Consider the following 10,953-nt stretch of genomic DNA (forward strand, 5'->3'; position numbering starts at 1 on the left):
TCGAAAGCTTCAATGTGCCATAAACCTAGCCTGTATTACACAAGCTTCGGGGCGGCCGGCCGCCAGGAGCGCGACTAGTCAGGCTACCATAAACCTAATCACTTCAACATATTACAGTCGCTCTGCAAGGAGGTGTGAACCAGATGCATGAATAGGCACAGTCAGCAGGAGGCGTGTGGTCGATAAAAAAAGCCTAAAAACATGCTAAACTCTGCTTGGTGAGTATGACAAGTAGGTTCACAAAGGGAGGCCATTGTGTCCATCCACAACCGGTGGTCTAGATTTGCTACCTCTCCCTTTGTTCCTGACTCGACTTTTCCTTCAGGGGAAAGCCTGTGATAGCGTCCTTTATTTACCGATAATTGTACCCACTGGTTATGAAATTCCAGCTGTGCATATTTTATGTACTTGTGTTTGTCAAGTTTCCACATATCCCAGTTATCTTTTTTTTTACTCAGGGCACCCTCACCAGTTTATTTTGAGTCTCGAGTCGAGGCCTTAAAGTTTATATGTAGCGACGGTGCCTCTTCTATGAAACAATTTTGCAGCGAATGTTAGCTAAAGATTTTGGCGGTCTCATTCTCACTGTTCTATCTGATCATTTAGCTAAGCAAGTGTTTATGCCATAAAAACATCAGCTTCCGCGATTTGTCCTCCTTTGTCAAAATTTTAGTACGGACTTGTTGGCCGATATGTTCCCCTCAACATGTTGAATATTGTCGATTTACTATTTAATATTCCAACCTTACTGTTAAGCCCCGTTCAAACCATGACTTGGCAGCTCTGTCTAATCCTAGACCCGAACTTTTCAAAATACTGAAGATTCTGTTGTTTCATAGCAGTCATCCAGTTGAAGGGGTTAAGTTTTCTTAGTAGAGTCGTAGAGGTCACTTATTTGACAGAACATTTTAGTATCTCGACACATTAAAAAAGGACATTTACCAGAGCCGCACATGTTAGATTTAACGTCAATTAAACGTGTTTAGTGCTGGTAAATGGAACTTTAGGTTATAACATTAAAGAAAATCTTCGATTTACCGGTAAACCTATGGGAAGTTAAACAGTTGTACGAATTTTTGTTACCTGTGACAACGCCCCCTTTTTGACTGAAAACAGTGGGACCAAACACAAGACCCGGCCTGGCCACTACTTCACAACTCCCATTCTGACGTGATTTAAAGTGTATTTAAGGTCGTCAGTAAATAAGTCAGATAACCATATCGTTACTCCTATTTGAAGCTCAATAAACACTATGACAGGACGTATTGTTACCTACACACTCGTGCCTTGCTGACGATCGGCAAACACACAGCCACGCACGTTAAAATTAACGTTAACAACGCATCGTGTTCTCAGAAAATTATCAAAGTAAAATAGGCAACAACATAAAAACCTTTCGTGTGCCGGAAAACGTTTCCCAACTTACATTGTAGGTTGGCGGCTGTGCTAACTTGAGTCACCCGTGACAACGCCCCCTTTTTTGAATGAAAACAGTCGAACACAAAACCCGGCCTGGTCAGTGCTTCTCACTAACCGATTTGGCGTCATTTCATGAGGTTTTAAGTTTGTCAACGAATTCCAGGGGATCCTTTATTTTCTGCGCATTGTCTGTGGAGGATGTCATCCATAAGATTTTCTTGCTGTGGCCTAACAGACAAAAACGGCCTGAAGGCTGATACAGAAAAAGATTGCTCATTCTGCACACATTCAGGACCGTGCCCCAACCTCACCCCCTTGCACTTACCATTGTTGACTGCAGTTTTACCAGTTTTTTTGGACCAAGCCGTATCTTTCGCAACAACAATGTCTCCACTGTTTCCAAACGAGCTCAGGGTGATTTTGCCCCCCTCCCCCAAACTTCTGCCCATAAACCGTCATCCCCTTACTAAGTCCCAACCTATTGTCAAATCAATGATTCTGAAAAGAGGGGTTACTTTTTTCTAAACCCAAAAAGTCCATATCTGTTGTGTCAATGTTAGATTAAATGGCTGTACGGTTCTTGTATTTGTGATAGAGTGTCGGTTGTGTGACAGTGAAGGGTGGTTTCCAGACAATCTAATAATGTTCTCAGTTGTGTTCGCAATTGTTTAGGAGGGAGTCTCCTCAGATACTTGTTAAACAGTTGTACGAAATTTGGTCACCTTTGACAACTCCCCCTTTTTGACTGCAAACAGTCAAACCGAACACAAGACCCGCCTGGCCACTGTTTCTCAACTCCCATTCTGACGTGATTGAAGAAGGATTCAAGGTCGTCAGTAAATAAGTCAGTTAACCATATCGTTACTCCTATCTATATCTAAGCCCAATAAACAGTATGATAGGACTTATTGTTACCTACGTAGTCGTGTCATGATAACCGCCGGCAAACATACAGCCACGCACGTGAAATTTAACGTTAAGTGAACAACGCGTCGTGTTCTCAGTTAGAAAATTATCATAGTAAAATAGCCAACAACATAAAAACCTTACATGTACCGGGAAACGTTTTCCAACTTACATTGTCGGTTGGCGGTTGTACTAATCTGAGTCACCCGTGACAGCGCTCCTTTTCTGAATGAAAACAGTCAAGCACAAAACCCGACATGGCCAGTGCTTTTCACTAACCAATTTGGCGTCATTTCATGAGGTTTTAAGTTTGTCAACGAATTCCAGGGGATCCGTTACGTTCATCATTACAGAAACTAAAAAAAAAATACGTCTCTGCAAGAAGTCATTTTACACTTAGCTTCGTACTCACCGACTACCGCGAGTATTTTTCCATTTCCTTAACACAAGACATTGACAACGCAAGGCCACGACACTAGTACATGTATAGAGCTCGAGTGCCGAGGGTAAACTTATAATTCCTAAATTCAAGACTTCTAGCAACACTGCACTACTATATTGAACCGTGGACTTACCAGACGAAGTGTAGCCGGTGACTTGCAGTTCCAGACTGGCCCACCTGATTTTCAACAGTTACTGATAAGGCCACAGCAAGTACTAAGTAATATGTATGGATGGCATCAGCGCGCGAATTAATTTTCGCCTGATTTCGAAAAAAAAACACAAGAAATTTTGTTGCCTTTTGACAGTGTTCAACATGACGAAAATATCTGTTGCCATGCCGGAAGTTGGATTGTAGATAACTATGAAGAGAGGAGACAAGAAAAAGCCCTGATTAAATGTTTTGTTTCTTACTTTGATGCAGTGATATGTGATGCTGACTGTGTATATGTGATGTTCCCACTGAATCAAAACCATTTGTAAAAATGTCAAAATTTTAAAAGTAGTAGTTACCTTCTTTTTTTTCGGCCCGTCTTGTTTTTTTCGCTCGCTCGCAATAGATTTGGAGTCTGTGGAGGATGTCATCCATAAGATTTACTTGCTGTGGCCTAGCAGACAAAAACGGCCTGAAGGCTGATACAGAAAAGATTGCTCATTCTGCATTAGAGTCCCTGTCACGTATTCAGGACCGTGCCCCGACCTGGCCCCCTTGCTCCAACCATTGTTGGTCGCAGTTTTTTTAGACCACGTTCTATCTGTCGCAACGATCATGTCTCCACCTTTCAAACGAGCTCAGAGTGATCTCGCCGTCCCCTTCCGACGACTTCTATCCGTCAACTGTCAACCCCTTATTAAGTCCCAACCTATTGTCGAATCAATGATTCTGAAAAGAGGGGTTAATTTTTAACCCCCCCCCCAAAAAACACATTTGTTGTATCAATGTTAGATTAAATGGCTGTACGGTTCTTGTGGTCGAGTGTCGGTTGTGTGACAGTGAAGGGTGGTTTGCAGACAATCTAAGAGTGTTTTCAGTTGGCAATTGTTTCGGAGGGAGTCTCCTCAGATACTTGGCTGAGACATGGGCAGGATAATTAGGGGTAAGTTAGCAGCGTCGTGGATTGAAGTCGACATTAACTCCCCACGACGCCACAACAACTGCTGATTTAACAGTTTCTCGACCTTTAAAACGCCCCATTTTTGTCAAGAACACAAATCACACGCTTGTATTTTTCCACCAGCCTCGCTGTGCCGCCATTGTTCACATTTTACGCCGCAGGCCGTCAACTCGTATCGGAAGAATCTCTTTTATAAAAACGCAGATCCAGAACTCTGGCCCAGGGCAGTGTCATCGTACAGGGAACATGAGTTCAGAGATATCATACCTCCATGAGTCGTCCGACATTCGAAATATCAAACGACTTTTGATGTTTTATGTAGATGTAGTCTCATTGATTTAATTAAGAAAATAAGATAGCAACATGGGGCAACACAACAACTATTAAATGTCCACAGTTCTAGAAGGAGAAGGAGAAAAATACAAAACTTGCCAATGAAACACGAAACGACTTGTATGATCAAACAACGATCCATTGAAATTCTAATAACGGCCAGTTGCCCAATGTCTAATGGCATCCAATTGAAAGTTCATCTGTGTTGGTAGTTACATGTTTAAAGTTAAAACTTTTGGTCCAACACAAAAAAAATTCTCTCACCGAGAGCTTTCGACCAGTCACAAGACACATTCTTGTTGCACCCAAGGACAAAACCCCCAAAGAGAAGAAGTGTGGTGTCATCTACCACATCCCCTGCCAGGGCAAAAACAACAAGGGACCTGCCAGGAAACGTACATTGGGGAAACAGAGAGGTCTCTAAAAGCCAGGTTTCAAGAACATACACGGCCTAGATCTGCCAGTTCAGAGGTGTCTCAACACATCCACATAGAGTTACCCGGACATTTTGTTTCACTTGACACTGTAAGGATTTTAGACACTGAACAAGACTATTTCCTGAGAGGGGTGAAGGAAGCCATATACATCAGGGCCCATCACCCTACATTGAACCACTACGGTGGCCAACATCGTCTACCAGATACCTTTGACCCAGTGTTGATGTCACACTTCAAAGAAGCCACGTGACAAGCTTCACTTGGTCAGTCTACCGAGGAAGACCAGAGTGACTGGTCGAAAGCTCTAGGTGAGAGAATTTTTTTTTGTGTTGGACCAAAAGTTTTAACTTTAAATAAGACATCCAATTGGCTTTTCCACATCGATATTTCGTTTGAAAGACAGGCATCACTGAAGAGTAGGCATCACTAATCATTTGCAAATGAAAGCATTATCTTTGGCGATTTGAGTGATCGTTGCCCAGCTCTATCAAACCTCATTATTCTTCCTGGTAAAATTTATATTTTCAGCTATCACCATAGGAAATTAGAATTACCTGGTTCTATCTCTTATGTCTCCTATTTTCAAAGATTAGAATGTATCATTGCACAAAGACTAGATAAAATGCCTAAACATATTGAGAAGTTGGGGAAACTACATATTATTTCGATTTAAGTTCTTTCAGTCATTGTTTATTTTGTACATTGGGGATTCTCATTAATTTCTCACGATATGTTACGTTCAATATTGTTCCCAGTTTTATGTATTAATTTTGTGGTTTCACATGTTCATCAGTAATCTTTATTTGTCGTGCCATGATTATTATAATTGTTGTTGTTATTATGAAAATGAATAAAAAAAAGAACTTAAAAAAGACATGTATCACAGGGCACACAGGGTATGGTCAGCGTACACCTGGATTTTGTACTCCCTGACTAACCGTGGCGCTTACAGTATAGATACTCGTCGTTTGTGTTTCAACATCATAGGTATCTGTTTTGCAGGCCTTATACCACTTATACCCAGCAACAATGACAATAGATACAATAATAATCATCGCACCGACATACTCTACCAATAGTGCGACAACACCAAGTATCAAGTACTGAAAAACGTAAGCTAAAGCGACTGACAAGCCCCGTAAAATTTCCACCGTGCTGGCCTTCTGGAGCTTCAAACTCCGATACAAACAAGCGATGGAGACGGTGTACGTTATACCCTGGCCTAACAATATGCAAACGATATAAATTTCCACGTCCCACTTCGGTGTGTTGATTATGTACATTGCTGGGAATACCAGTAGAAAACCCAGGCTTTCAACGTAAGCCAGGACAGTGAGCTGGGAAACTTTCATAAGAAACTTTCTGATAAGAACGTTGGTTGTACTCAGTCCCAGTGTCCCGACAAGGCCTAGTACAACGCCGATGATGTAGTCATGAGTAGCGCTGTTTCGGATGGTGCCATAGTCATTGTTGTTGTGATGTTTGTGGCCATTGTTGTTGTTGTGATGTTTGTGGCCATTGTTGTTGTTGTGATGTTTGTGGCCATTGTTGTCGTTGTGATGTTTGTGGCCATTGTTGTTGTTGTGATGTTTGTGGCCATTGTTGTTGTTGTGATGTTTGTGGCCATTGTTGTTGTTGTGATGTTTGTGGCCATTGTTGTCGTTGTGATGTTTGTGGTTACGTTCCAATGCTCAGTTGTTCGCAGGTGGGTCCCCCATGCCACGAGTCCGACCGCGGCTACCTGCACCGCCACGCCGGCGATGTTCACCCAGCCTGCGCGCTCCTTCAGCACCAACCTGGACAGAACAACGGCGAAGAGCGGGCTGCTGCCGTTACTGATGGTCAGCGTGGCTGCAGGATGGATGTACAAGCCCGACAGAACCGTCATGGTTGTAGAACAGACCCTCGACACGCCCGTACAGATAAAACCCAGCGTCTGTTTGCTATTCTGACCCGTCAGCGGCGCTCTACAGATGAGCAGTGAAGGTAAAAAGACCGCGGCGTTGGTGAGTTCGTTCACGAGGACGACCTGGAAGTCAGGAACCCCTGCGTTAGCCGCCATCCTGGCGAGGACCGGGAACACCGAGAACCCGACGGCGGCTATGAGGGCGAAAAAGACCCCTTCTCCGGCCTGAGCAAGCTCCGTGAGTCCCATGATGTAGAGTGGTGTCAAACTGTGGGTGGAAAAGAAGACATCAGTGGTGTTCTTGACAATCAATTATGACTCCATTTGCACGATATATGCAATCAAGGATAGCACACCTCTATTCGAAACAATTCAAAATTTTCCATCAACTCAATGGTATAAAGAAAGGAAAAGTCGTTGCCAAAAAAACAGAATTTCCCCCATACTGAATAATGATGGCGCTGAAGAGGGTCACTCCGTACCAGCGGCTCGTGTCCAGAAATATACGACCTGCATCAAGCAGTCACACGTCTACCACATAGTATCATACATAAGAAGTAAAGCTTTACAAAAAGGAAAAAAAAATATGAGTGTTAGAACCTCTAACGAAGTGGCCTTTTAGTAGGCCCGTTTCCGCATTGGAACATGGGGGCGAGCAAAGCAGTAACAGTCTTTAAACCGGCTTTAACATGTCGCCGTTCGCAAACTACCAACGAAATTAAATTTGGTGTGCCATGCCTACTTTCAGCTACCTTCCCTCTCACACAGACGCAATGTCGCATCCCTGTCCATTTTCTACAGATATTTTCACGGTCGATGTTCAGGAGAACTTGCACTTCTTGTTCCGCCGCTCAGAACCTTTCAGCGTGCCACTAGGTTCTCTTCCAGTTCTCACCAATACATCGTCAACATACCTGTTTCCAAGTCATTTTACAACAACAGCTTCTTTCCCCGGACTGCAAAATTATGGAACTCTCTTCCAAACAGCTGCTTTCCGTCCGATTACAATCCACAAAGCTTCAAAACAAAGGTCCACCGCCATCTCCTGACATAACTACATTATACTCACTTACGTACCTCTAGCTCTATGCCTAGAAGTGGCCAAAAATAATTGGCCTTGCATTGAGCGAAACCGTTAAAAAAATGAGACCCCCGGTGTGTCATCTTATTCCTTACATCCAAGTGAATCTAAATCTCCTGAGACATTATTTGTCACGTTGTCTGAATCACTCGTGTAATACTGTATGTTGTACAAATGTTTCCCCGCGTGAAATGACAGTAGTCACTGTCATGATGCGGTTTTGCAGCCCGATATATCGTTGCTGTCCGGTGCCACCCCAACCGTTCTACTCTACACGTGTGCTGCCCCCTCCCCCCAAATACCACACCATGACGGTTTGACTTCTAACGAAAACATTGGATATCGCATCAGTATTTACTCCTACTATCCATGCCCTGTACATAATATTGCACCGTACCACTATGCTTCTAAGCTATCTTTTTATAGTCTCCACCAGACGTCTTTTGTGGGGTGAATAAATCGAAGAAATCGGCCTAAAAAGGGTATCAATTGGCCAGGGAAGGTAGCCGGCCAGAGAAGCTCCATTCCCCCATTTCTCGGCGGGCAAATGGAGCTTCTCTGGCCAATTAATACCCTTTTTAGACCGATTTCGTCGATTTATTCACCTCGCAAAAGAAGTCTGGTGGAGACTAATCTTTTTACATGATTTATGACTTCGACAAACATGTTGCTACGATTCTCGCACATGTACAGTACATGTACATAGAGCTCTGTTCTCAAATACCCAAGGGTTAACTTATAATTCCTCAATCCAGAACTTCTAGAAAAACTATTTTATATTGAACCATTGGCTTACCAGACGAAGTGTGATCGATGAGTTGCAGTGCCGAAATTACAAAACATGGGCTGAAGACAAACATGGTCTGAAGGACAGACACCACAAATGCGTTGCGCAGTAGAGGCCCAAAAAATTGTAGTTCCTAGTTAATATCTTTGAAAATCCTTTTTTCTCTTGAAAATTTTGGTCCAGCTTGGAGATTTTTTGGCTAGGAGGAACAGATAGCGTGTAAATTTTCCTACTTTGGTCAAATTTGGTTCATTTCACCAGTTTAGTGGGCATAATGAGGGCATAATGAGTGATGAGGTCTGGCCTGCCCAGGGCGGATGGATACATCAGAAAATTAGGTCAAAAGTAGGTTTTGCCAAGGTTTTGTTTACTATCATCAGCTGTGGCGGGAATTTGACCAAGTAGACCCCCTGTTTACTTTCTGTATTTGGGAAGCAGACCATTGTGGCTGCCTGGTGCAGAAAAAATTTATTTCAGTGTATTTAAGCATGTGTTCCTATGGCAATATATAAAAGTACCGTCCTGAAGGCTGACCATTGTTAGTGAGAAGAAACACACTACCATATACAATATAGGCCATTCTCCGTGTAATTCCCTGTCACACAGGCATGACCTTTCCCTGACCTCGGCTTGTTCGCGGTAGGTTCGGAGCAATCTGACAAGTTTTAGGCCACGCCTCTTTCGCGGCGATTATGGCACAACTGTTTCACAACCAGTACAAGATTTAACCGCTACCGATCTCAAAGGATTTCGGACGTAACCTCTACCAGGCTCCGCGGATCGCTGGAAAAATAGTAGATTTTGGCAAAGAAGACCCCTTGCCACAGAAGATCCAATTCGCGACCCAGAAGGTTATGTTTTCAGAGGCGTTCTTTTGTGCGTCTGTGTGTGTGTGTGTGTGTGTGTGTGCTGTGTGTGTATATATGTGTGTGTGTGTGTGTGTGTGTGTGTGTGTGTGTGTGTGTGTGTGTGTGTGTGAGTAAACACGATAACTTAGAGGGCTTAAATGGATTGACGTGGGTCGCAAATTGGATCTTCTATAGCCCGGGATCTTCTCTGGAATACTATCCCTTTATTTCGGCCTATTTTTACTATTGTTCCAGCGATTCGTGGTGCCTGGTAGAGGCTATTTCGGACCTACTTCCTACCACTTTCAACAATCCCGTATTCTAGCCACAGACATTTAACTCCCTCCTCAACAGTGGCTTCTTAGCACGCCACGACCACAGCTAAATTATCCCCAAGCTTTTCTCAACGGTTTCATAACCAAATCACTCCCGATGTTTTACACATTTTGAAACATTCAGCTTGCGCAGGTGCCGATAAGTAGCCTAACTCACAGACCAACCGCCAACCACAGTAGACTTTGCTCTCAACCAACTCCTAACCATGGTCTGGGGAAGGTTGAGAGTCGATCTAAAGGCTATGGTCTCCTATGTGTGAAAATGTATTTTAAGGGACAAGATACAGACTACTATAGTACAAGCTATACATTATCCTGAATCAGCTTTTTTTCTGTTTTTGACTTTTCAATTCTCCTCTTTCTATTTCTATTCGTGTAAATGCGGAACCTACTACATACGTGCGTGCGTGCGTGCTTGCTTCCCCAGAAGAATAAAACATGGCAACAACGTGCCTTTTTCTGTCAAACTACAAATCAATACTTTCTCGACGATAAATAGCCAGGTATCACCTTATGACCTTTTCTTCTGTCTCAATTCATCAAATTCACAAACTGCAAAATCATGTTAGCCACACAGGCTACAAAACGTTTTTAGTTTTCCATGTTCTTTATACATTCTACCACTGGGGGAGGAGTTTGGACTCACGTTTCCCAAAGCTATTGCATGTGTATAGTTTTTAGTGACTAGTCAAACATTTTATTTTCAATGTACAAGTAGCGGCTAGAATATAAGTCGAACACAACTGGGGAAGGTGGCCACTTTGTCGTCGTCCTTTCCTGTGTACTATTGTCTCCTTGAATAACAAAAAAAAATGATATGCTACAAATATGCATTTTATAAATCATATGGGAAAATATGAATTACCTAACGAAGTCAGGTGAAACATCAAAGCCAACAACAGAAGCGACCCCTGGCTGTTGGGAGATGTACTTGCAAATTTCTCATTGCTGATTCTTTTTGCTTAGGAACTCTAAAGTGTACATAAGAACAGTCATATATTAAATAAAAAGACTTATTCAGTTTCATTTCATTCAAAAGTGTTTATTTTCTTGTTGTACAGAACAATCACAGCGGTTTGCGTTTTGATATTGTCGTCTGGGTTGTATTGGCAGGGGTGGTGTAGATGGGATTGTTGTTGGGAGTGGAGGTGGTAGGGGTGGTGTAGACAGGGTTGTTGTTGGGAGTGGGGGTGGCAGAGGCGGTGTAGATGGGGTTGTTGTTGGGAGTGGTGGTGGCAGGGGTGGTGTAGATGGGGTTGTTGTTGGGAGTGGGGGCGGCGGGGGTAGTGTAGATGGGGTTGTTGGGAGTGGAGGTGGCAGGGGTGGTGTAGATGGGATTGTTGTT

The 10,953-nt window shown here is 43.1% G+C and overlaps 1 protein-coding gene across 1 annotated transcript; it reads right to left on the reverse strand.

Annotated features, from left to right (window-relative positions):
- Nucleotides 1-5,553: 5,553 nt before the first annotated feature.
- LOC109484789 lies at nucleotides 5,554-6,806 on the reverse strand. The gene is made up of 2 exons (XM_019788153.1): nucleotides 6,268-6,806; nucleotides 5,554-6,109 (listed from the first exon to the last, which is right to left on the reverse strand). Exons 1-2 carry the CDS (start codon nucleotides 6,804-6,806, stop codon nucleotides 5,554-5,556), a joined length of 1,095 nt encoding a protein of 364 aa, XP_019643712.1.
- Between the last annotated feature and the right edge of the window lie 4,147 nt (nucleotides 6,807-10,953).

This window comes from Branchiostoma belcheri, unplaced genomic scaffold (assembly GCF_001625305.1).
Source record: "Branchiostoma belcheri isolate BF01 breed outbred unplaced genomic scaffold, Haploidv18h27 scaffold70, whole genome shotgun sequence".
Taxonomy (NCBI): domain Eukaryota; kingdom Metazoa; phylum Chordata; class Leptocardii; order Amphioxiformes; family Branchiostomatidae; genus Branchiostoma; species Branchiostoma belcheri.

Bases quoted from the DNA above. Each gene is read 5' to 3' on its own strand.
- LOC109484789 (XM_019788153.1), bottom strand. From the start codon at position 6,806: ATGGGACTCACGGAGCTTGCTCAGGCCGGAGAAGGGGTCTTTTTCGCC. The intron at 6,110-6,267 runs CATCACAACAAC...CAATGACTATGG, and splicing joins ACAACAACAATGGCCACAAA to CACCATCCGAAACAGCGCTA.